At 47.0% G+C, this 26,993-nt stretch overlaps 1 protein-coding gene across 1 annotated transcript; it reads left to right on the top strand.

The window, feature by feature from the left end:
* Nucleotides 1–582: 582 nt before the first annotated feature.
* On the top strand, nucleotides 583–13,615 carry LOC138580502 (phosphoenolpyruvate carboxykinase, cytosolic [GTP]-like). The gene is made up of 10 exons (XM_069651094.1): nucleotides 583–729; nucleotides 5,996–6,269; nucleotides 6,672–6,853; nucleotides 8,202–8,405; nucleotides 8,521–8,708; nucleotides 9,652–9,814; nucleotides 9,932–10,156; nucleotides 10,270–10,401; nucleotides 12,130–12,225; nucleotides 12,529–13,615. The coding sequence occupies exons 2-10, from the start codon at nucleotides 6,046–6,048 to the stop codon at nucleotides 12,981–12,983; spliced, it is 1,869 nt and encodes a 622-aa protein (XP_069507195.1). The 5' UTR covers nucleotides 583–729; nucleotides 5,996–6,045; the 3' UTR covers nucleotides 12,984–13,615.
* Nucleotides 13,616–26,993: the final 13,378 nt, after the last annotated feature.

The following is a 26,993-nucleotide window of genomic DNA, read 5'->3' on the forward strand; positions in this document are numbered from 1 at the left end:
CACAAATACTTCAATAACTTCAGTCAGGGTAGTACAATGCACATGCTTGAACGGAACATACTCATTTCGCTGACTGGCCGCCTTTCTGTTTTCTTTGCTCTTCTCCGCCGTCACACACTGTACTTTATCCAGTGCACGGGGAACGTGACCAAGGCGAGTAAACAGGCCTCGGTCGAGCCCCCGGCCTTTGCCTGTTGTTCTGCTCTTTTATGTGCACTGTAACCTGCTGCGGGAGCCCTAGAGACAGTGACGTCCTACCACACAGGTTCATCCTCTCACGGCCTCCGTAGACAGTCGGGCCTACTTTCATCAGAAGGCAAGTAGGTCAAAAGTCAACTAGGCAGCGGATTGCACAAATGTTCCACATTGTACACATCCTCCATCTGGGCTTCTGTAAATCAATTATCTGATCAAACCTTGCCCTCTGAGGCTTTATTTTTTGACACATCGTTTCTGGCTCAAGTTGTTTGTGGGCCACGTTCCAAGGGGGCGAGTCCACGCCTGATGACGTCAGGGACGAGCCCGCACCACTTACCTGTGGGGGCAGGGCAGGGGTTCCAACCCTCCAGGACTATTTAAGAGCATCGCAGCACCTGCAGATAACCAAGACTTCGAGAGCCAAGGAAGACTCTCGGAATCCAGGAAGACTTCAGATAGAGACCTTGAAGAATTCGAGACACGAAAAATACTGAAAAGCAGATTTATTCTCTGCACCTCAAGAGAAGCAAAGTAAGTACAATTCTGCTATTTAGAACGTTTCGTTATTTTAGAATAAACTTTAATATTTGACTTCTGCGGTTTATTGTTTAGCTTGTTCATTGTTTTTTTAAAGGAATTAAAGGATAAACCCAGAAAATGCAGTGTATGTTGAAATAATCTATTATCAGTACCTAATATGTTTTAGACCGGTCATGTGGTAGATACGTGTGTGTTTCTGGGCCCTCATATTGGACTTGGAGATCCAATCTGATTAACAAAGCTTGCAGGCAGAAACACAATCTAGTTTATTGGAAGTCCGGGTAGGAGGTCCTCACACTACAAGGTTTAAATAAGCAAAATATTATTTCACCATTTATATAGTGCACACTACAAATGTTCCAGTCTCTGGGCACTAAGTGATAAATACCATTAGCCAATTAACTTAGGCTCACTTTGCCAAATCCTAAAGGTTGATAGGAAGAGCCAACTTTGCCAGGACTGGTACAAGACTTCCAATATATACATAATTCCGTTCAGCAGGTTTTCAGTCCAATGAGAAGTCTTATTTGTGCCACTAAGGCACCCCAAGGTGAATGTGTGCTCCCTCATTGGTAACCCATAGGCGTGCATGTGTCTATATGAGGGAGAGCTAATGAGGACCACTTCTATTTGTCTGAGGAAACATTAGCACTCACGCTATCCCTATTAGGCTTTTTGCACCTCATTTTCAAGTCCACTTGTTCAACTTGTCTGATTCACCAAAAGTAAGGAGATGTTTTGTTATGTTATGTTATGTTGCTTGGCATTTATATAGAGCCTTATATATCATTGGTATGACCTCAAAGCGCTGGTAGGTTGAACGCTCGGGAACCGTAGTTCAGGTCAGTAGAGAGAGATAGTGTTTTATGGTGCATGGGTGCACCGGATATGTGTGCAGCTGGTGTAGTTGTCGGACGATAGCTGTTTCCTAGCGATAGGTTTGGTGCTGAAGAAATCAGTTGGATGTGTGCTGTCTGGTGGGTGGACACCCAGACTCAGTTCTGGCTGCGTTAGGCCTGAGCAACGTCTATGTGAGCAGCTGGCTGGAATGTGCTCAGCTAGCTGCGTTTTATTAGGGGGATGAGATATTCATGGGGTCATATTCGTATGTGAACAGCTAGGCATAATTAATCAGGGGTATAGCTGTGTCCTGGTTGAATAATGGTGTACAGTAGAGAGTAGGTGTAGTGACATGATATAATGGTTATCTTTAGAGAGCCCGAGACCAGGCACGTGAAAAGGGTGGCAGGGAACACAGCGACACACGTACATATACAGAGAGGGCTGGGATTACAGTGACAGGGACTGGGGGGGATACGGATAGATAACATTAACACGGGGAACAGGAGAGCAGGGTACACAGTGATACACAAATGGGGCATGTTGACATTTACATTCGTAGTTCCATCTGTTTCATCCGTTCAATAAGTTCCATCCAGTCTATCCGTTCCATCCGACCACTCTATCCGTTCCATCCCTTCTCTCTATCCGTTCCTCCCATCCACCCCATCTGCCCCATCCACCCCATCCACCCCATCCACTCCACCAACTCCATCCACTCCATCCAATCCATCTATTTTCCATCTATTCTCAAAACCCTCACCTTTCAAGCAGGTTTCTCCCTTTCATACACATCCTAGTCTGTCAATCACACAGCATGTTGGCTGTCCGGAATGGACGGACAGCCAGCCAATCAGGACTGGTTGCATTTAGGCATTCCTAGAGACAAAGGACAGGGGAGTTTCGGGAACCTACCTCACATCCTGTCGTTCCAGACACACTGGAGCCAGAGGTGGGTTTCAGGGCTGAAGCCCGCCAATGGCAAAACAAACAAAGGGCTCAAACCTGGCTTGGCACGTAGAGTAAAACCCAAGAAAGACCTCACAAACCGAAAATGGCGAAAAAAGAAGACTGGGGACATTTGGACGAAACATGTGCAGACTTGAACGCCCGACGGTGCAGAAAGGAAGATACCAGAAGACCGGCCTTATCTGTACATGCCCCACGACTCTGGAACCTCCTCCCGATCCCCATCCGACCCATCCCCTCGCTTCTACAGCTCAAGACCCTCCTCTTCAAGCAATGGCTCCTCCCTACTGTCCACTCCCCACCATACCTGAGACGGGGTGATCTGATCCCCACTGATTCCTCCCCTTGTTACTTGTCGACCCATTGCTGACTATTACCCTCTCTCCCCAGTTATTAAATCCCCACTCCCATGTTTCTCTGCTCCCTAAACTTGTTCTCCCCTATGATTGTAAAGTGTTCCATTGCTTTCCAAAGCGAGGTCCACGCTCAATAAATACTTGAATAATAATAATAATAATAATAATAATAATAATAATAATAATAATAATAATAATAATAATAATAATAACTTTAAATCCCTAAATTCAGCACTTTTCTACATCCATACACAGAACCCAAGAGTAATCACTGTGGATTTGGAGAGAGTTTTGGGTGAATGCTCAGAGTGTTATTGAAGAACAAGGTTCAGGGTTTGCAAACAGGGCATTAGGTTTGCTTAGAAACATCACTCTTGGTAATCTGGTGCAAGCCATTTTATTTCCCAGTGTGTCAGATACTCAGCTGTGACTAAACAAAAGCTGCAGGTTATGGGCCATCCAAATGCTTAATCTTTTTGGGGGGACGGCAAGATGTCTTGAGCTGCAATGGAAGTGTCCCCTTTGCTCAGCAATTCTTTTAAATGGATAATTTACAGAAAGGCCGATTTTTGATATAACCCTGACTAATGGCATCTAACTGAAGGTGCTGCCAGCGCTGGCAGATAAGGGGAGTGGTGGCACGTAGATGGATGCCCGAAGCTGCGAAAAGCAGGTTTAGAACTTGCATCTCATGGTTTCAAAGACAACAGGTTTGCCCCTAATCCATACGCTGCCGCAGGTAACGCCTGTGGCATTCCACTGGCAAGGGTGGGACAACATGGAGAAATAGAAAGGGCCAAAGGAGGAGGCAGGGAGGGGTGGCACTGCTGCCTAGCCTCTGTCCTTGGAAATCATGTTTTCAGGTGGGAATGCTTCATAGAAGGTTCCGTCAAACTTGCTGAACTTCCATGTAGATCCTCCGGTATCACCTAGGAGCTCTGAGGTGCAGCGTGCAGCGCGCAGCACTTTCTGAACATCCACTAACATTAATGCACTATCCCTTCAGGGCAGGCAAAAGCATGCACCACCAGATGGGTGGCAAAGAAGACCTTAAAGTGCCCCCGAGACGCATGGATACCTACGGGCAGTGTGGCACAGAAGGGGGCTGAATACCCCATTCTTTGATGTGTGGTAGCCAATCCGGCAGTGCCGCTGTGGATGGTGTAGGTCCTCTCCCTGCCAGCAGAGGGAGTCACACCAAGCAGATTGTGTAGTATTGATCCCTTGAATTCTTTATGTCAAAGAACAATGTTGCACGTATAACACATACCATACATGGCACCGCTAAATCTGAAGCACCCACATGACTCGTATAATGTTCCATCAAAGTACACAGCTTTTGAATAGGGCACGAGCGTTTCTATCTATTTTACTCCTGTGGGGGTGTTTCACAATACACTTATATAGTGTCTCCTGTGGTGTTGGTATCTTTGGTGTTAAAAGGGACCCAACAATCAGAGATGACTCCTCTGGTCTCTTTCCTTCAAAATCTACATGAATTGACCCATAGGCCGATAAGGCAACTATTGCAGCCAATTACAATGAAGCCAGATTTAACCATGATTTAATTCATGGCCACATTGTGGCAGGTGGTGATATACAAACATCTAAATACATTTATGTTATGGTATAATGCTTTGCTACTGCACCAATCACCACCTAAGTGATCTTACTGTGCCAGCACCTTGCCCGCGAAAATGGCATGTTGTGCCCCTGCACTGGGTAACTATCTACCCAATGCGGCAGGGACCACGCTATCTACAACTCTCTCTTACTAAATACTCTCCCTCTAGACCTCTGCAGTCCTCCAGCACCAACTGTCTGTGTGTAAAGCGTTTCGCTAAACAGAAGGCAGGAGGCCGATGCCTTTTTTTTGTTGGCTCCCTCTTACGGAAAAACCTCCCCCTTCCTCTCTGTCTTGAGCAGGACTTCCTCAAATTCCAGAGGGTCCTCAAGACTTTCCTCTTCGGCTCCTCCTTCCCTTCTTCCCTTCTTCCCTCCTCTGCTAATCTCTCAGTCGCTGAGATTGGTGACCAGGGCCCTTATGCATCCTCGGGGCCCTGTCCTCCCATACCTAATCGCTTCAGCCTCTGCCTACCTCGCAGCACTTGCCTCAACACATACCGGCTTTCGTCCTGTAGGCTTGCAATATCTACCCAATACAGCTCTAGGCTGCATAGCACTTTATATTAGGCACTTCATCTGGTGTTCACACACGAGCGTGGACATTCCAGCACCTACCACCCCCACTTCCACTGCCCCTCTTCTCGCTGCACTTGCACGTTCTGAATACTCACATGGCAGAGAAGGTTCGTCTATATCCTCCACTGTATTATTCTTTTAAAGCCCATGTTCCCTCCCTGTTGCCCTGTGGTCACTTTGAAAAAGAAGTGACTAACTATATAAGCGCCTAACAAATGCACAATAAATAAATAAATAACACCATCCCATTGCCTGTGGAGGAAAAAAGAAAGGAAACACGGTCACAAGTGTGGCTGGGGCTGAGAGAAGCAGGAATACGATGGGACACACAGAACTATCACTTCAAGAAGGTGTGATAGAATTGAGATAAAGGGAATATGGTGGTATAAGTAGCGGTGCTTGTTGGGAGTGGATCAGACACAAACCTGATACAGAAAGGGGACAATAAGAATACTCCTGGTATGAGCATTTTACAGCGATGGATGTTTCTAGCACCTTGGAAAAAGTAGTAGAATTAGTGGAAGCAAAATTGTGTGGAGATGGTGATGAGCTTGGAAAGGCTCTTAAGGTGCAACCTGTAGGACCCAATGGGATCCTGAGTCATGCAGAATTCAGGATCAGTGAGTACTCCAGGCTTTAACACTGAGGGTGAGATTGATGACATTTGTCCTGTGTGCTTTATGAAGGCCAGCCCTAGGGGTACCAGGAGCCCAATTACTGGGACACATGCTTTCACAAGAATCACATATTTTCTAACTTTAATAAAAGATGTGCCTTTAACGATTGTCTCATCGTCATTCAATGAGAGGTTATACAGTGCATTATCATAACAGAAACCGAAATGTGGCGCATTGTTACATTTTCTGAGTGTCTGAACTCTTGAATTCCAGGTTGCTTTGCTCCTGTCCAATCACTGAGAGCATCTTCCACCCCTGCTAAGATGCCCCCCCTGCAGCAGACCGAGATGAAGATCACAGGCAAGATGGTCCAGGGAGACCTGAACAGCTTGAGCCCGGAAGTGAGGGCCTTTGTTGTGGGCAACGCCAAGGTGTGCCAGCCTGAGAACATCCACATCTGTGACGGGTCTGAAGAGGAGAACGACAGGATCCTAGAATTTATGGAGGAGCAGGGCATGGTCAAGAGGCTGAGCAAGTATGAGAACTGGTAAGTGATGGACATGCTCTCTTTGCACATTTGCACTCTTTGGAAATGTGCCTGTTTACTTGAGTATGTTATTCAGTGTTGAGGTGGCTCTGAGACCTTGGAGAGGTGTCCATTCAAGGCAATAGAAGTTATAATGATACATCAGAAACCGTGAGAGGATAAAAAAGGGGAAGCGATAAAGCTTCCTTAAAGACATTGCAGCACTGAACTGTATGGACAGGGCTTCCAATTGCATGAACTTTCAATTCTTCTGTAATACAATCACATTTCACAGAACACCCTGGCACGCTCTGTGGTACACTTGTGTCTGATAGCCCCGTCTGATAGCAATTCTGGCTTGGCAATCGCACAGTATTTGTTCTAGTGTGCTGACACAATCTCCTTCATTTCACCTCTCGATAGCTGGTTGGCTCTGACTGACCCCCGGGATGTGGCACGGATAGAAAGCAGGACCGTGATCATTACTCAAGAGCAAAGGGACACCGTCCCGAGATGCAAAACTGGAACCAGTCAGCTCGGTCGCTGGATGTCGGAGGGGGACTTCAATAAAGCATTTAAAGCCAGGTTTCCTGGATGCATGAAAGGTAAGGGCTAAGAAAAGGTTTGGGAAAGGCATGTTCCCAGCGACTGCCACCAAAGTCAACTGTTGTGTTCTTAGTTGGTCTATCGGCTCAGTCCCATTTTCCGCTGGTGAAGATCTTTGACTTCCTGGGACATGTTTGCTTTAATCACCTGATCCCTTGATATCAATGGGCCTGTGCTAGTCTATCGCTGTTTTCATTGAGGCCGACAGTCACACAGACCCCAAGAGTGAAGCTCAAAAGGGGAGTTTAAAAGATGTCAACATGCCCTTGATTGCTCCCCAGTTGCCTGCGTTTCGAACCTACACATGATGATCAAGACACCATGCATTATCATGTACTCTATATCTCTACACCTTGCAAAACAAATGAGATTTTAAGTCTAAGCCAGGTCAGCATCCCAACATCTCATCAAAAATTAGAGAAAGACTTACTGTGTTTCGCACAACCAACGGCTAGGACATTTAGATTAGATGCAAAATAATATTGGGAATGTAAGATGTAACTATGGGGGTCAGATATGGATTATGAGCAAGACTACGTGTGTGCTTAAGTGTACCTCTCTCAATGGACATGCATGAGTGATATATCTGCCAAAAGAACTAATGATAAGTGGGGTAAATTAATCATGACGTTGTGTGATTGATAGGTTGGTGGCGGATATTTTGCATGGTTATGGATAGGCAATAGGCCTCATCGCGAGGACGGCAGTAACCTGCCGGTACTACTGGCGGGTTGCCGCCATCCTGGTAACACCGAAGCTGCCGCCTGACCTCCCGATGCCACTGGGACATTACAAGCCCCGGCGGAGCGGGAAGTCAGGTGACGAATTTGGTATGTCCCTGATCCCGTGGAGTCCCATAGGACTCCACGGGAAAGGGGACTCTGAAGCACTGGCACCATTGCTAACGGTGCTGGTGCTTCCATGACAACTCTGCTTTCCAGGGCAGTTGTGCCCGGCAGGTCAGACCTGCCTAGCACAGTGGCCCTGGAAAGCAGAGTTGTAATCTGCTGGTCTGGAAAGGGTGCCGGTACGTTGCTACCGGCACCCTTATTTGTGGACCAGCAGATTTGTAATGATGCCCGATGTGTAGATGCCGGTCATCTTCTACGTAATGTCTTAAATGGACTAGAGAGGTTGATGAATCTACAGGGCTATATATACACACTTAGAGAAAGTCGGGTTTTTCCTGGTGACAAGCTGCTCCTCTCTTCGAGCCATGGATGCTCAGGATGAATGGACCCTCACAATGAGACTTGAAAGTATTAGGTCCTGTTAAAGATAAATTCATGTTTTCATTGAGTTTTCTCGATGCCAAATTTCCTTCATTTGAAATCCTTTGTTTTGTAGGTCGCACCATGTACGTCATCCCCTTCAGCATGGGACCCATTGGATCCCCACTCTCCAAGATTGGTATTGAGCTCACGGATTCTCCCTATGTCGTGGCCAGCATGAGGATCATGACGCGCATGGGCACGGAGGTTTTACGAGCCCTGGGCAGCGGCGAGTTTGTGAAATGTCTCCATTCAGTCGGCTGCCCCTTACCGCTGGAAAGTACGTTAATGGGTTAATGGCAGAGCCGGGTAGCTGTTCCTCTCCTCTTGTAGCCACGCTTGCCCATGTCAATGAGTGAGGTCTCAGTAGTAATGCATTTATTTTGTTTTCACAGAACCCTTGGTGAACAACTGGCCATGCAACCCTGACCTGACGCTCATTGCACACATTCCTGACCGCAAAGAGATTGTTTCCTTTGGCAGCGGCTATGGCGGAAACTCCTTGCTGGGGAAAAAGTGCTTTGCTCTGAGGATTGCCAGCAGAATTGCCAAGGAAGAGGGATGGCTGGCTGAACACATGCTGGTAAGACGTTTTTGTTTAGCAAACAAAACTAATAGAGTGCCATGTACATTGAAAACGCCAACAAATTACAGGGCATATGTCAATGTTCTTTCTTTTCCATCATTTCAGATGTGAAGTGGGTCTTTAGATATCTAATGGTCCTTAGGAAAGTAGAAGAGGTTAACATGGCCTAACAATAAAGTACTATGAGAACCGGATAAGCAGCCACTTTGTGGGGACAGGAAATTAGTAGAAGGGGAAACAGAAGGGCACAGAACAGGAAATGGGGACCCAGGCAATAGAGAGTACAGGAAATAGAACACATGGCAGGGGAGCAGAACAGGAAATGGGCATTCAGAAAATGGAGGGCACAGGAAATAGAATGTGTGTGGGTGGAGCTGATCAGGAAATGAGCATGCAGGCAATCGAACGCACAGGATGTAGAACTTTGGGAGGAAAGGAGAACAGAAAATGCATATGCAAGGAGTAGGGAGGGCATGAAAAAGGACAGGAAATAAGATATGTTTGGAGGGGGATATACAGGAAAAGGTAAATGCGGTGGTACCAGGCATGTAGAGGGCACTTGACCGTGCCCTGTGAAGCACCACTTGAAATGTACACACATTTAAGACTGTGCCCAACTAGACTTACTGACGAACACCATGTGTTTCGGGAAATAAGTGGGGAGTACTAGGGAGATCCACATATATGTGTTGAATGTGGCTGTAACTTTTTAAGGATCATTTCTAAAATCAAACATCATTGCCCTATAATAATTCCAATGTTGGATATGGAGAATATAGAAATCTATTATTTAACAGTTCTTTGTCAATTCACTGGACAGTTTGACACAGATGCTCTGTTCCTTTTTTGAAAAGAGGCTACTACAGAAATAATTTTTCTGTTGCTGTAATAAAACACTGGCCACTTGACAGCAAACAAACATCTCTTTTTGTTATGACAGATATTGGGCATCACAAATCCTAAGGGTGAGAAGAAGTATTTTGCAGCCGCCTTCCCCAGTGCCTGCGGGAAAACCAACCTGGCCATGATGAACCCATCTTTGCCCGGGTGGAAAATCGAGTGCGTGGGAGACGACATTGCCTGGATGAAGTTTGATGATAAAGGTAACTGGTCTATATTGAAGGCTGTATCTTATGTTAGTGGAATGGTTTTAGGATAAATCACCACACCCAGTGCAAGTCTTTATTTCTTTTCTGATCCCTCATGGTATTGTGTTGCAGGAAACCTTAGGGCGATTAATCCAGAGAATGGATTTTTTGGGGTTGCTCCTGGCACGTCAATCAAGACAAACCCCAATGCCATGAAGACGATCGAGAGGAACACAATCTTCACCAATGTTGGGGAGACTAGTGATGGTGGCATCTACTGGGAGGGTATCGGGGAGACCCTGGAACCTGGGGAGACCCTGACTTCATGGAAGAACAAGGAATGGACCGAGGATAGTGGTAAGGTGGCGCGTGCTGCGATAGTAGATCATTCTTGCCATGGTCTGCTCACTCTTTTCAGTCTGCTTTGTATTATCAGCCGTTCTTACACCTTCCCTTATCCTCCCTCTCAGATGAGCCTTGTGCCCACCCCAATTCCAGGTTTTGCACTCCTGCCAGCCAGTGCCCCATCATTGACCCAGCATGGGAATCTCCAGAAGGCGTACCCATAGAGGGCATCATATTTGGAGGACGAAGACCCAAAGGTAACAGTAATGAAAAATATGAAGAGACCCAAACAATGCATGCTTTTTCTGCAATTAACATACACATAGTAATTATGTAATCATGCATTAAATGTGAATATTCCAAGAGAGCATGAACCATAAAATTAATGTGCCACAGATCTTGCCAACTCTTTAATATTCGAGAGCACTGATTTCCTGCCTACAAATGTCAACACTCACTCCGAAATGAGTAGCATTTGCAAGTAGAATGTGTTCATGAGTACCGCTGGCTCAGTAGGAGCATTGGGATAAAGGTAGTGCTTGATCTGTCTCCATCTCTTTCTTTGATCTTACACTATGATTCTGCATCCTGCATCACTTCCCACATCTTATCCCTCCGCAATGGTTAGAAAATACTATGCCTCATGTTGTGTCTCACACCTCTTGCGCCATTTGTTACCCGCAGCGACATGTGCAGTGCTCTGTTGCTTCCTAGCTAGGGTTGTGCTATATCAACACCCAAATACAAGTACAATGATCGCCCACTGACCTGCCTAGAGATGCAGGGGCTGATAAGGAAATCCAGAGACGGTGAAACAGCCCAACAGACAGCTCGGTCTGAGGCAGTCTCTCACAGGTCAGGCTGGTCCTTCAGAGGCACTGGCTGGAAGTGAAATCATGAAATGTCTCAGCAGGCCACTCTGCCAGGAGCACACGCTGTAAGGTGGCTTCCTGCATTCACAATGGTTATGTGAAGGTGAATGTCCACTGACCATCTTGGTCCTCCCTCAGTCTCCTGACAAGTCTTTTCTCCCATCTCTAGAACCACACCTTCAGTGCAGTATGAAAGATTCCTGTGCTACAATCTTTCAATCAGGAAATGAAACACCTCTATCTCTCCCCACTTTCTTCCACTACTCAGAAGAACTAAGCCAACACAGCTCTCTCGGCTCCCTCTTAGTAGCTCTGCTAAGATAAGGCTCACAAGACGTCCCAGAAACACCAAGATCTGAGTTCTGTGCCAGTCGCAGGCTGTCTAGGCTTTCTGCTAACAAGCTACAGACCCCTTTGCTCCGACTGTATCTTTGATTGTGCTGCCCGCTGAATTCCCGATTAAGTTTTCAGAGGGAACCCTGTATCTCCTTAACACTGTCGACCTAATGGCACCCTTGCATCCCTGTAACCAGGACCCATTGATGTTGGTAGTTCATAAGCATGGACATTTGCCACTCTACGTGAAGTGATCAAGGCATGTAATGGGCCTACTTAGATGGCTGACTACTGTTTCTTTGCCCCACAACAACCCAATGTGACATTTAGGATGTTCAGTTCCGTAGGGGGCAGGTCCGGTCAACATTTTTAGATATCAGACTTTTACCTACATAAAAAACGACTGGCCACTTCCAATCCAAAACAGAAGAGCTCCCTTTTAAATTTTCATTTTACCCCTTCCCCTGTGTCTGAAATAAGGGCCTTGCCTGTCCCTCACATCCAGAGTTATGTCACATGACCAAATGTACCCATTCACCAGGGGCTGTGCCCTTGGACTACCAGGGGAATTACCCTCAAGCTACCAGTGGCAGCGCCCAAAGCTACTTTGGAGACATGTTGACCTGGAATAAGGCTTCTCTGTGTAATATTTCAGTGCATGAAATAATAGACAGGGCATGGAAACGGCAGATCCAGTGTTTGTTGTATGGAAGGCAATATGATGGAGTCATTCCGTGACTTGAAACCTTTCTGAACGTACTCTCTTGTGATTTGCAGGTGTCCCTCTGGTGTATGAAGCTCTGAACTGGAAGCACGGGGTGTTTGTAGGGGCCGCCATGAGGTCTGAATCCACAGCAGCTGCAGAGCACAAAGGTAAGTCAGGATTCAAGTGCACGCTATGAAATATACCAGAGTAGCTCTCCGATGTGACAGCGGCATCATAGCTTCAGTGAAAAAAACGCCCTGATATGCAACTTACCTTTCCCCAGCCCTACCATTCTTTACACATACCTCAATGTCCTCATCAGGTGGTCCATTTTAGCCAAGTTGGTCTGCCTTGTGGTATCCTTTTCTTTGAAGGAAAATCTTTACTAAACAAGTTAGCAGACATCAGAGTAAACCTTTAAAACTTAAATAATAAAATTGACTTGTTAGCCCATGTTTCTCTATTTGCAGGCAAAGTTATCATGCATGATCCTTTTGCCATGAGGCCTTTCTTCGGCTACAACTTTGGTCGCTACCTGGCCCATTGGCTGAGCATGGAGCACTTCCCCGCTGCCAAACTGCCCAAGATCTTCCATGTCAACTGGTTCCGCAAAGATGCTGAAGGCAACTTCCTCTGGCCCGGCTATGGGGAGAACTCCCGCGTGCTGGAGTGGATGTTCAGAAGGATCAACGGTGAAGAGTGTGCAAAGCACACTCCCATTGGCTATGTGCCAATCGCAAGAGACCTCAACTTAAAGGGACTGGGGGACGTCAACATGGCAGAGCTGTTCCACCTGTCCAGAGAGTTCTGGGAGGATGAAGTGGAAGACATCAAGAAATACTTCGATGAACAAGTGAACGCCGATCTCCCGTATGAAATAGAGAGGGAGCTTCTGGAACTGGAGAACAGAATCAAGCAGTTGTGACTTTTAGATCAAAGAGAGACTTATTAATCATTCTATAAGTGTGTCTACATCATAGGCTATATGGTGCTGTGTAACTGGGGCCAATGGCGTACTAGCCTTCCCTTGTGAAATCGCCTGCATTGATCAATTGCCAAACGCCTCTGCCTCGGTTCAGGGAGTTCCTATAAGGATATGTGTTAACGAAATGAAGGGAAACACAAGAACTGCACCCTTGCATCACCTCCCTTTGTGGAATTTAGTAAATGCATCCGGATCACTGAATCCTGAAACAATGTAAGAATGGATGGAATTCTGCAAGCTGAAGGAGATGATTGGCTTAAACTGTATTCTGTGTAGGCAATGAGAAATTGCAAGATGATAGAGGAAAGAATGTATGGCTGAAACGGATAGGTCTGTGTTCTCATTCATATTTAAAATGCGTAAGCGTGTGCGTATATGTATATTTAGATATATATTTGATAACTATTTCTCCAGAGAATGCTTTATTTTACGTAAAGGAAAAGTCAGTGTATTACATTTACGTTGACTTGTAAGTATTTATTTTTGCATATTTACCGACATTCAAAGATTTTTCTACCACTGTTCTATTATAATTATTAAATAATATGTTAAGAGTCTTTTGAATGCGTCTCATCTCTGAAACTGTATTGCAACAGCCTTAAGGAGATACCGTTCTAGGAGTGGGGGTGGAGCCTGTAAATTCAACGTGGTTCCCTGTATAAGTCATCAAAGTTGCAATGCAACTATAAACTACCAAATATTTTGACAATTGAAGATTGTGCTCGCTGTTTATATATATAGCAAATCTTTACCAGTTTGAACTATGACAAGTTATCAAATGACCCCATGCACACTTAGCAGATCATTGGCAGTTTCCATTATAACCTGTTGCCAAATCATGGCCAGTTTCTTGTGTGCCACTTAGCGCATCATTGCATGTTCACATTATGCCCATGTGCCCACAATTTCTAGTTTCCATTAGGCCCCACGTCAAGAAGTTCAGATCCATTTTGGAAGTATTTCTATCGAAATCCAAGGGTGATCCTACCAAAAACGTTACTGTTGCGGCCACACTTTATTAATAATTGCTCTTTAGTAATTGTTCTTTATAACGTGCTTAATACCAGAGATAGGTTTCTTAGCGTGTGATCGGGATCCCGTGTTGCGCTGCGTTGTCTTGCTTCCAAGACAAATGCGCTGCCTCTGAGCTATGAATGGTGTCATGGCACTGCTAATCCCCATTCTTCCAGTTCATTTGACTTCTTAGGGAATTTTTCCAATTTATGACAGGCAGTAATTCTGCCCATGGTAAATCTTTCACTTTTCCATGTCAAAATGGAGAATGTACCTCCCTCAGTACGCTGGAGGTAAATCCTCTAGTTCAAAGTCAAATGTACACATTTGCGTTGCAATAAAAATTGTGGGAATTCCGTTACGACCAATAAATAAAGAAACACATTACCCCCATTTGATGACCATGCCACCAAACTTGTAATCCGCCTCTATTACTTGTTTTCATACTGTTCACGTAACCCATCACTGTTGGCCCTACCTGCCCTCACCAAGAAGGTTTCACTGTCTGTTGCAGCTGCCCAAAGAGAGGGCAATGCTCCCTGTTGTGGGCTATGGGCTTGACTGGCAGTGGGATTGCAACAAGACTCCTATGTTATCTGCAATTGGCTTGTTAGCTGGCAGGGGTGGGCCAAATGCCTTGCCCAGCCCACCTCAACCACCCTCCAAAAAGACAGGCCATTGTGGGACTTTCCCCAGTGTTTCCATGTCGACAATTCCAGTATAAATCCAGTTTACACAATCTCAGTGTCATTCCATAGTAACAATCACAGGACACCTACAGCGTGACATTTAAAGTTGTCACAATGCAGTGTATTCCAACTTTGAGAAACCACGTATACTCCCAGTGTTTCAACCCCAGTATAATCTAAGTTTTCTAACCCCAAAATAGGGCCAGTTTCCACAATTCAAATATTTTACAATACAGCTATACACACAGTTTGAAAAATTCCAGTTTTGCAATCCCATTATTAGCACCATTTAGGAATCCCAGTGTACTCCCAGTTTAATCAACTCAGTATATTCCTAGTTTGACAAACCCAGTATATTTCCATGTTGTACAATCGTAGAATATGTGGTGTTACAGAATCTCAGAATACTCTCAGTGGGACATTCTCCGTTTTTGAAATGGATGTATTTTACCAGTTTTATACATGAAGTTGTGCCAAATCAACCTTCGGGGCACCAGTGGCCCAGGGATCAATATTGGTTTCTAAACCATCAATCAGCCCCACACCTCTAGTACATCAGAAGGGATTTAAAAAAAAGTGGGTTCCCTCTCGCTCCATCTATTAAGCCGACTTGCCAATACCATGCAATGAGGTCAAATGTACTCATGTACTTGCTTGTCAATGAGCAAGAGAGAGGTCTGCATTCTCAACCCCGAAAAGACATCAGTTCACTGTGATACCCTTAGATTGAAGATTGCCAAGCCACTTTACAGCAGATGGTTTACCAGGTTTTGTCTGGTCTGGAAAAACTCAGTGTCGCCTATTTTGACAACATTGCTATGTTCAACCACACCTGGGAGGATCACTTATCCCACCTGAAACAAGTGCTTTAAGCACTGCAGAATGCAGTTCTGACTATCAAGGACATTAAGTGCCAGATAGTGCCGGTTGTTCATCAAGTAGTATGGGATCATTGCGATGTGCCTGAATGATGTAACTTCCAAGAAGATGCCAAAGAAGGTAACTTGGACCCGCCTATCAACACTCCTTTCAGGATTTAAAGGATGGATTGTGCAGGTCCCCAGCTCTGAAAGTGCCAAACTATGGTCAGGAGTTCATTATCCAGACAGACACCTGCGATTTTGGAATTGGAGCAGTGTTAGCACAGCTGAACTCTCAAGGGGTAGAGCAACCTGTTGCCTACATAAGCAGGCAATTGAAAAAAGGGAAAGGAACTGGGCAGTTGTTGAAAAAGAAGGTTACGCTGTCATGTGGGCCATAGAAAAGCTGAAACCCTACATCTTTGGGTCACACTTTACGATCCAGACAGACCACTGGACCCTGCGATGGTTTGTGGCCATGCAAGGGGAGAACCTTAAGCTTTTGCTTTGGCCCATATCCCTACAGGGATTAGATATGGACATCCAGTACAAGCCAGGCTCCCAGCATGGAAATGATGATGGCCTCAGCCGATACTTTCGCTTTGATGATGAACCAGACCCTCAGTAGGGTGATGGTTCACATGTTGAGGCTGGGGGGCATGTGAGGAATTCGACCAACCGCATTGTGGGTGTGTGCTTGCCTGGGCTTTTTTCTGGACTTGAGTACTCACAAACCTGTTGGCAGCCTTTGCACGCTCCATAGGGCCGTTGCTAGTCTTGTCCACAAGATGCTGGTGTAGGTCAACTCACAATTCTTCAATACATGCTCACACACAATCAAATTGTACTTCCATTTCAATGTGTCAACTTGGTTACAAGTCACCCACTCAGATATTTCAACGACAAGTGTGTGAATGCTTCAAATTTCTGTCCACTTCTCTTTCCAAACTCTCTGAAGCTCTTGAGATACTGTTCTGGGGTTTTGCAGAACTTCCTGAGACGGGCCGGCTTCATGCTTTCATAAATGTACCTTTCCTCAGGAGTTAACTGAAGAATTACATCAGTCCCTGGTGTCGGTAAGCGACTCATCAGGGCTGCACCCCACAGTACTTTGTCCACCTCCTGTAGCTGAAAAGCCAGCTTAAGCTCTTTAAACCAGTCATAAATATCCTTCCCCACTTCATAATTCTGCACTAAGTCTTGGGCGGATGTGCCGCCGGGGCTTATCCCGGGTATTCTGGTTTGAGCCACTACTGCTGCTTTCTTTAGAGGTGGATCTGTTGGCCTCCTTCTTCTCTTCATGCGCCAGCTTGCACAGCTCTATGATGGCTCTGTCCTGCTCTATGGTGACCTTGTTCCGCTGTTTCCGTTCTAGTCTAGTCTCCTTTCATCCAGCAGGATCTTTCAAGCCGCTACTTCATTAGCCACTGGAACAATTACTGGGCCACTTAGAGACTGTGCTGACCTCACTGATACTCTAGTGTGTTGAGAAACCATGCTTACCCCCCCGTGGAATGGATGGTGAGAAAAACTACTCATGCTGTCTTCCTCGCCATCCACCACTTCACCCTTCAGATGTTTTTTTTCTGTTCTGGTACACAGGTCCTAGCCCGCCCACTAGGGTCTTCTCCCCAACCACCCTCGCTTCTACCCAAGCTTGGAGACTGGTCAACAACTCAGGTTTATTAACCATAGTGCTGTGGGAAGTCCCCTCTCTTGACATAGGACGTGCAGGACATCCTTGCTCATGCATTTCACAGGCTCTATGTCAAGATCCATGATTATTACATATACCTAACAGTGTCTAAATGCTACCTGTAACAGTACTTTTATCGTTGGGTGACTAAGCTGTGCACAAGGCTCCAACTAGATCTGACTGCCTGCCACCAATGAGACAAATCAACTTCCACGGCACCAATCGGACAGGGATGAATATTGGTTTCTAAACCATCAATCAGCCACCAACCTCTACTACACCAGAAGGGATCAGAACAGATTGGATACACCAGAAAATTATAAACCTCCTTGTCCAATGTTGGCAATGTGGACGGAAGTCAGGCATATCTCTGCAAGGTCATGGATCATTGGTTAGTTGCAGCACAGAGAAAATACAATTATTACCCAATGATGAAAGGTACTGCCCAGTCAACGTTGTATAAACATATCTACTGTATTATTATTCAACAGACAGTTCTAGCACAATACAAAATACAACCCATCCTGTAAAGGAATGCAGGGGACAGACAGTTTCAAGAAGGAAAAGGAATGCACTCTGGATACTGACATGAGGGTAGTCTGTAAAATAATTAATCACAAAAGTTCAAGCATACTAGCTTTCAACACAAAGGGAGCAAAGTGTTGTAAAATGTCACTAGGGACCTTCAGAGAAGGACCAGTTGGCCAGAACCACAACGTACCTTGTACTTGTAAACGTTCTTGGTGCTCGACAGCGGCGAGTCGGATTCAGGGTGCTTTGCAGCTCCTCTGACAGAGCTCAAGATGGGAGACAGCTCCGAGTATCAGGCAGCAGGCAGTTTGGCGAACAAGATCCAGGTGGACGTCTGTAGGCTGCCCTACATGGCAGCTCAGAGTCAGAAATCCTTGTCTCATTGCTGGTTGGTGGGTCTGAAGCACTGGTCAAGGTGTCTCGGATGACATTTGGGACTGCCGCATGACAACAGTCAGCAGTGCAGTCGGTTGCAGCTTGAGGGTCTTGATCTGCTCAAAAAATGTCCTTTAAGGCAGACACCGGTTGATGCTTGTCAATGCACTCTTCCTAGCTTCTTCACTGGGCTTGTATTGTGCTTTAAGGTGGATGGCACAAAGCTGAGAAGAGTGTTGCAGGTACCAGCCTTGTCTTGGATTTGGTTCAGAGATTCTCTAGCACGTCCCACCTAGGAAGCGTTCTTGCACATTTTAGCAGGGCACGCTGTGTGCTAGCTGGGTGCTTAATCTGGAGCTACTGGAGGGTCCTCTTGATTCAGTATCTCCCTTTGTTCCCTGGGAGCTGTTTAGGGGAGGGATCTTACTTCACTCTCTGGAAATCATTGCCTTCATTCACTGGCAGAAGCTGTCAGGCAGACTGTACCTTCAACCAGGGTCCAAATGAGTTCTTCTCGTTACTCCTTGCAAAGTCTTTAGATGATCTGACCAAATGAGGGGCTCAGTCCTCTTTTAAAGCCAAATGGGAAGCAGTGATTGGTGTAGGCAAAGTCTACCTTAATGAACCAATCATGGGTTCCACCAACAATCTCCCCACCTATCTTACTGTCTGTTGTGGATCAAACAGTTCTTTCTAGTGAATGGAGCTCTCTGTGGTTCCTTATTAAATCAGTAGGTCTCCCTTGAAGCTTCTGACAGAACAGACTTTCTGTCTCCATAAATTCACACACTCATACCTTCTGAATGGGGTCACCCTGCGGGGGTTGCCTACTGTAAACACATAGTCCCAGACATGACAGATCACTGCCCTTGATACTGAGAGGCGGAAGCTGGCTTCAGGTTGACACAGTGCATACCAAAGGTTGTTGGGATTTTCCTGTCTTTTGTTGGTCCTGCGATCAGGCCTCCCGTGGGCCTGCTTGAGTCAACGCTGATTAGTATGCAAAGCTGCCACCAGCACCTAACAAAGGATAGGTCAGATCCATGGAGCCTTTGTTAGTTAATTAGGCTCGCCATGGCAGGAGGAATGTTTTGCTCTCCCTCTTCTGATATGCCTTAATGTGCTCTTGGCTTTCATAGTCCAACTAATTATGACAGGGGGGCGGCCCCTGTAGGCTGTGTTGACCCAGAGTACACATGTCTATGTGCACGCCGTGCAGTGAGCATAGGAAAATGTGTACAGATTAGCCCCACATATTTTTCGGAGGTTGATCTACCATCATTCAATTTCATTTACAATTTCAAAAAAGCCCAGGCGAGCCCACGTCCACGGTGCGGATGGTGGAATTACTCACAGAAATATACTCCCAGTCTGATAATTCCAGTATACTCGCATATTTGAAAATGTCAGTGTAGTGCATATTGCAATCCCAGTATACTATGTTTGACCAACTCACTATATACCCAGTTTCAAAATGCCCAATTTGGCAAGCCAAATACACTCTCAGTTTGACTAACCCATCCTACTCCCTGCTAGACTAACCCCCTATGTTTCCAGTTTGACAAACCCACTATGTTCCCCATTTGCACAGTTTCATATCATTCTCAAGTTGACAACCTGAATACATTCACTGTTTGATAAACCCAGTATGCTAAAATCCCAAATCACCCCCATTTATCATGGAGATCAAACTGCTGTTGAAGATGCCCTGTTTTTGAAACACAAACTAGCCAAAACAGATCTGTGCCCAAAATTCATAAGCAATATGCTGAGGGCTGGAACACACCAAACCCAGACAAGATTTTCGAAGTACTTGCGGGAGCGAGGGGGATGAGGACAACCACTCACAAGATCATTAGGCAATAACAGCTTTGCTGATGAGACCTCAAAAATATAAGGCTGCAAGTCTGGAAGTTCTGTGACCCCGCTTAACTTCCATAGAGGCCTTGAGGGCATACTTCTATAGAAGAAAGCCTATTGTTGGATGGACAGCCAGACAAAATCCTTTTCAGTGCCTTTGAGGCCCTGATGGAGCTTGCACACTTGCACATTTACCTACCCAGGGCAAAATATGGTAAGGTGAAGGAAACTAATGGTCATAAAGATATAACAAGTGCTGGAGAACTGTGCTGCTGGTGAAAGAACTAGCAGAAAGAGAAAGTCTATCCATTGCTATTGAGAAGGATGGAGTAAAAGAGTATCCAGATAACAGGGGACCTAGAGTGGGCACTGTAAGAAAGCAAGGAGAGATAAAGAAAGGGATGTGGAAAAGTCCCCTACAAAAACTGAATGAACTGGTGAAAGAAATAGCTAAGTGCTATTTGAAGATTCTATACTGAAAAGGGCATTACTGGAAAGCAAGCCCCAGGAGAAGGGAATCATTCCCCTGGTCTTTAGTTGTGTAGTATAAGTGGTAGGGTCAGCATAGACTCATTTTGGACGGAGAACAGATTGTTACTTTGGACAATTGAATGGACGACAAGCACCCTAGTTTCGTTTTGTTAGGTAGGGAAACCCTTAGATTAGGGAAAGTAAGGCATTTTCTTGTTTAGTTTCAATAAATATTTATTGAAATGGTAAACCCTAGTCTGTCTCCTCCTTCTGACCTACCACTGAAAGCAAAATGACATGAGTGAAAGCAACCGGTTTTCAGAACATCTCTTGAGTAATCTATCTCTGCATGTTTCTGCAACATAAGTGTGAACTGGAACGTGATTCTAGATTACAAAGTGGGGAGTTACTTCAACATTTCTAGGTTAATTAGCAGTCAGAATACTGTATACTTACCCAGATGTTACTATGCATTCAGATTAGGAGTGTGTGAGAGAGGACACGCATTTACGGGTGCCAGCTAGTATCATACCATGAAGCAGGCTACTATCAGAACATCACAGCAGTCTGTGGCGCTATGCAGAGATCTGTGTGAAACCAGCATGTACATGTTGTTAGAACCAACAAGGCGGACTCATCTTGTAATCCTCTGAGGCCAATAGAACAAGTATCACCTATATAGGTAATAGTTCTGTGAGTTTGGTAGTGGTAGCATCTGTTATTTACAGTGAATGTGGGGTTCCTTGCAGTCAGACGCCTGTCTTTGCTTCTCGTTGGCAGAACTGGAAGTTCCATGGTTCATGTGGCTACTGGATTTGCTCTCCTAATCACTTAGCCCTCATGCCCTCACTTGGCCCTACTCCATAAATCCTTGCCCAGTGTCTGACAGACTTAACAACAGTCATTGGGTCAGGTTGGTGATTGAGAAGGGGAGCAGAGGAGAAGTGGGATGAAGCAGTTCGTTTCAATCAAAATTATATTTTCTGTTCCTAAAAAGGGTTGTCAGCTAATTAAACATTCTTTTCTTGCATGCCCTTTTCTGGAAATTAGTGTTGGTTCACTCCACTTGAACCAATTGGGCTTCCATACCTGTTGACAGAGATTTGTGAAAGGAACACTGAAAACTGGAAATGTGTTGCCCTGGTTATACTGAACATTTTGGGGACTGATTCCTGCAGTGACTGCCCTTCCCATAGCCCTCTTGTCCTCCATCAATCCTCCACTCTCGCTCACATGTCCCTTATTCTCACGCACACATCTTTATTCTCTATGACCCTTTTTTATTGTCTTTCTCTCCTGTTCCCTGTCCTCCTGCACACTCTCTCTTGTTCTACTCTCTCTCCATCGCTTTCCCTCTCCCGTTTTCCTCCTGTCTTCTCACATCCTGCCCTCACTTGAGGCCTCCCTCAATCTCTTTCTCTCAAATGTTGGCTATGCTACACATGGACTTGTGCATAATCTGTGATATATTGCTTTCATAAATAATATGCAGGTAATATATCTGGCAATAAAAGCAACATTTATTTTTTAAACATGGGAGAAACCTCTTCCTTTATATGCCTAAGAACATGAATACACACTGGAAAACATGCTAGGAATACATTGGAACATTGGAAAAACCTCACTCGAATTCATAAACTCTTAATAATGAAAATGGCAAATCATAATTATATTCACACTGATATGAGCCATAACCTTATTACAGGAGACCAAATAGTAGCTATAAGCTATAATTGCTATAGCAAGTTTATGGCAAGACTATTCTAAACAGATATTCTCAGTGTCACCCCATCTTGACAAGAGCCCCTTGTCCCCTAGCTTCCCTGATGCTTGTTCACCTGCCCAGAAGACATATGAAGCATGTCAGGCCTTTTCTCATGGAGGGTAGGTTCCCCAGTCTCAGATGGGGTGCCCAGCCTGTTCAAGAGCCTGCTACACCCTGCTCAAAAGCCTGCCTTGTCACCCCAGGTGCATACTCCAAGCTTTAGGGGTCTAACAGCAGCCCAACAGGAGCCCTCTCCATCCAGAGTGGAGGTGTGGGGGGTTGTAAATATGTATTACATATGGCAAATAAGTACGCCGAGACTGAAGTTCAGTGTTTGTCTGCTCCAGAAGCAACTTTTATTTTAATGTAACTTTCCTTTCTTAAAAGGTAAAAAGGATACGTTTTCAACTTGGTCGACGTCCTCAACTGTAGGGAATAGCTTCCTGCAGTGGAACTGGACTCTTCAATTAATTCTTTAAGGAAAGTATTTTGCTTTATATCGCCTTGAAATATACAGTTTCTGTTTCTCACGTTCAGTACTGGTGCTTTTCTTTCTCCTTCTGAGTTGCTGTCCGTAGTGTCTTTGGCACCTGGCTTGTTAATTTCTACAGTCCTTAACTTCCCTTAACAGTTTATAGTTCTTTTCCTCTTGGTTCTCTTATCACCCTAGGAATTACGTTCTTTCTTGAGCTAATCAAGCATTCAAGCACTGTGGCTCCTGTCTCTCGTTCTCTCTCTCTCTGGTTCGTTCTCTGCGCCTGGGCTTGGGAAGCTGGGTTCCCTCTTAAATGTGCTTACCAGCATATCTGATGGCAGATTCTCCTCACTTTCATAAGCCGGTCATTGGTATGAAGCTTGACTGTCTTTATTTCTCTGAGCCTTTCATAACACTGTAGCGTTGTTCAAAGCTCTACCCCCAGTGGTACTGACATGGACGAATTTGGCGGCCCCTTGTACGTTTTCCTTCAGCGGCACTGCTGTATGTAACTCGGCGCTCCGAGTTTACTCCGCCCCTTTCTGTTTTGCTTTCCCCAGTCTTAAGCGGCACCTTTTCGCTCTCCCGCTGCCGTTACCACGATCTTTGGATCGAGTGCGTTGGGAGGGGTTTTATTCCCACTATAACTGCAGCCACAAGTGGGTCGCTTCTCGGACTCTCCCCCTCCTTTATCACGGGAACGACTTTCCCTCTCACCTCGTAGGTGGCCACTTTCTTTGCGGGGCACAGCCCTCGGTCGCCGCTTGCTTCACTCGGCAGATCGCTTCGTAACTTTCACTCAAATAACTTGTTAAAGCGCAACGGCGCAACTCTTTTCCTTATTTCAATGAACTACGGGTTTCTTCGTTCCCTCAGGAGCTTTTAGTAAGCCCAACAATAACTGTCTTCGTCATTCTCCTCCAACTCCGTATCCTGGCAACCAGCAAAACAAAAGAGAGAAGACAACAGCTTGAGACCTTGACTTGATTGGCTTTCAGCCCTGTCAGTTATCCCCTCCCAGCTGACAGGAATAGTTAACCCTTTGTCACCCTAACCTTTCGGGGCCCTGTTTAGCCTGGTATTGCCAGAGACAGCGTTGATGGGAGTTTCTCCTAGGCACTTCAGCGTGGATTCCTCACAGGGGGTCAATGGGGGCAGGCAGGCCTAGTAAGGGCCCACCATTATCTTGTGAACTTAATTCTTGATCCTTCCCAGCCCTTCAGAAAACAACTTGGGGAATCTTCTTTCGAAACCGGCACTCATCCTGCATTGACTGCTAATACTTGATCCTCCATGTTGGGATCCAATTTAGGGGGTAATTCATAGAATTCAGCGCACAAGTGGCGTACGCGGCTGGCGCACAGTGTGCGCATGTGACTTTCTGCGCCAGCTGCGTGGGCTAAAATCCATTTCCGCGCACAGCGTATTCATGGATTTTAACATCCAAAACCAGCCGTGGCACAGAGTGGCGCAGCGACCCTGCAGCAGCGGCAGTTACGCTCCCAACCCCTCCCCGTGCGCCATGTACAGCGCACAAATCCCGTACATGGCGCACAGGCTCACAACCATGAAAATGCCTGTAAAACTCCCCGCACACCCCTCCGAATACACGTACCCCGCTGCGCGGGTAGTCTCACACGCGATTGGGCCTGTGCGAGCGGGGTACGTGGATTACTGGGGTGCGCGGGAAGTTTCACACGCTATTGGACCTGTGCGAGCGGGGTACGTGGATTACTGGGGTGCGTGGGTAGTCTCACACGTGATTGGGCCTGTGCGTGCGGGGTACGTGGATTTGGGGTTGCGCAGGAAGTTTCACGCGCGGCAGGCCCTGTGCGTGCGGGGTATGTGGATTTGGGGGTTGCGCGGCTAGTCTCACAAGCGATTGGGCCTGTGCGAGCGGGGTACGTGGATTACTGGGGTGCGCAGGAAGTTTCACACACGATTGGGCCTGTGCATGCGGGGTACATGGATTTGGGGGGTGCGTGGGAAGTTTCACACATGGCAGGCCCTGTGCGTGCAGGGTACCTGGATTTGGGGGGTGCGCAGGTAGTCTCACACGCGATTGGGCCTGTGCGAGCGGGGTACATGGATTACTGGGGTGCGCGGGTAGTCTCACATGTGATTTGGCCTGTGCGAGCGGGGTACGTGGATTACTGAGGTGTGTGGGTAGTCTCACACGCGATTGGGCCTGTGCGAGTGCGGTACGTGGATTACTGGGGTGCGCGGGTAATCTCACATGCGATTGGGCCTGTGCGAGTGGGGTACGTGGATTACTGGGTGCGCGGGAAGTTTCACACGCGATTGGGCCTGTGCGAGCGGGGTACGTGGATTACTGGGGTCGCGGGAAGTTTCACACACGATTGGGCCTGTGCGAGCGGGGTACGTGGATTACTGGGGTGCACGTTAAGTTTCACACGCGATTGGGCCTGTGCGAGCGGGGTACATGGATTACTGGGGTCGCGGGAAGTTTCACACACGATTGGGCCTGTGCGAGCGGGGTACGTGGATTATTGGGGTGCGCGGGTAGTCTCACACGCGATTGGTCCAGTGCGAGCGGGGTACATGGATTACTGGGGTGCGCGGGTAGTCTCACACGCGATTGGGCCTGTGCAAGCGGGGTACATGGATTACTGTGGTGCGCGGGTAGTCTCACACGCGATTGGGCCTGTGTGGGCGGGGTACATGGATTACTGGGGTGCGCGAGAAGTTTCACACGTGATTGGGCCTGGGCGAGCGGGGTACGTGGATTACTGGGGTGCGCGGGAAGTTTCACACGCGATTGGGCCTGTGCGAGCGGGGTACGTGGATTACTGGGGTGCGCGGGAAGTTTCACACGCGATTGGGCCTGTGCGAGTGGGGTACGTGGATTACTGGGGTGCGCGGGAAGTTTCACACGCGATTGGGCCTGTGCAAGCAGGGTACGTAGATTACTGGGGTGCGCGGGAAGTTTCACATGCGATTGGCCCTGTGCGTGCGGGGTACGTGGATTTGGGGGGTGCGCGGGAAGTTTCACACGCGATTGGGCCTGTGCGAGCGGGGTACGTGTATAACACGGTACGGGGGATGTTCCACACGTGCTTTCGCTGTCAGAGCGGGGTACGTGTATCCAGGGGGGTGCACGGGGAGTCCCACACGTGAATTGACAGTGTGGGTCCTCCCAGGTGTCCTCTCTACCCCCTCCACGGCCCCTGCAGGCAGGCCACACCACAGGGGACTAGCCTGCACCCCTGGTCATATCCCACAGGCAGCCCATCCACCATGGGCATGCCCCCCAGCCAAGCCACATGTCACCTTGCAATATAATCACCAACTCATGTCTCCCAGCACCCCCACCCCCCAGCAGTGAGGAGCACCTACCAGCAGACCCCCACTCTTGTCCCACTCATGTCCCCCAGGACCCCCACCCCCCAGCAGTGAGGGGCACCTGCCAGCAGGCCCCCACTCATGTCCCCCTGCACCCCCACGCCCCAGCAGTGAGGGGCACCTGCCAGCAGGCCTCCACTCATGTCCCACTCATGTCCCCCAGCACCCCCACCCCCCAGCATTGAGGGGCACCTGCCAGCAGGCCCCCACTCTTGTCCCCCAGCACCCCCACCCCCCAGCATTGAGGGGCACCTGCCAGCAGGCCCCCACTCATGTCCCCAAGCACCCCACCCCCCAGCTTAGAGGGGCACCTGCCAGCAGGCACCCACTCATTCCCACTCATGTCCCCCAGCACCCCCACCCCCCAGCAGTGAGGGGCACCTGCAAGCAGACCCCCACTCATGTCCCCCAGCACCCCCACCCCCAGCAGTGAGGGACACCTGCCAGCAGGCCCCCACTCATGTCCCCCCACCCACTCACCCACCCAGCAGTGACATGCCCATCTCATGGAACAAACCAAAAGTCAACTATGTACATCAACACATGTCCGTCACACACACACACACACACACACATGTTGCCATTGATTGAGCAAACCCACATGTCAACATGCATGAACCCAATGAGTGAATCCCACACATTGAAGTAAAAGATCAAAATGTATTAACATGAAAACCAATTGAAAGTACTTAAAGCATAAAATAATGGCAGACATTAAATGAAATGCATGTCCAAATAAAAAAAATAAAATTCCTCAAAAAAACTCAAGTAATCCAAAAGAAAAATGGCCAAAACTCTCTGTCCACCAAACCAAATCCAAATGAAACGCAAAAAGGTAAATCCATTGATCC

This window comes from Ambystoma mexicanum, chromosome 3p (assembly GCF_040938575.1).
Source record: "Ambystoma mexicanum isolate Mex_15411 chromosome 3p, UKY_AmexF1_1, whole genome shotgun sequence".
Taxonomy (NCBI): domain Eukaryota; kingdom Metazoa; phylum Chordata; class Amphibia; order Caudata; family Ambystomatidae; genus Ambystoma; species Ambystoma mexicanum.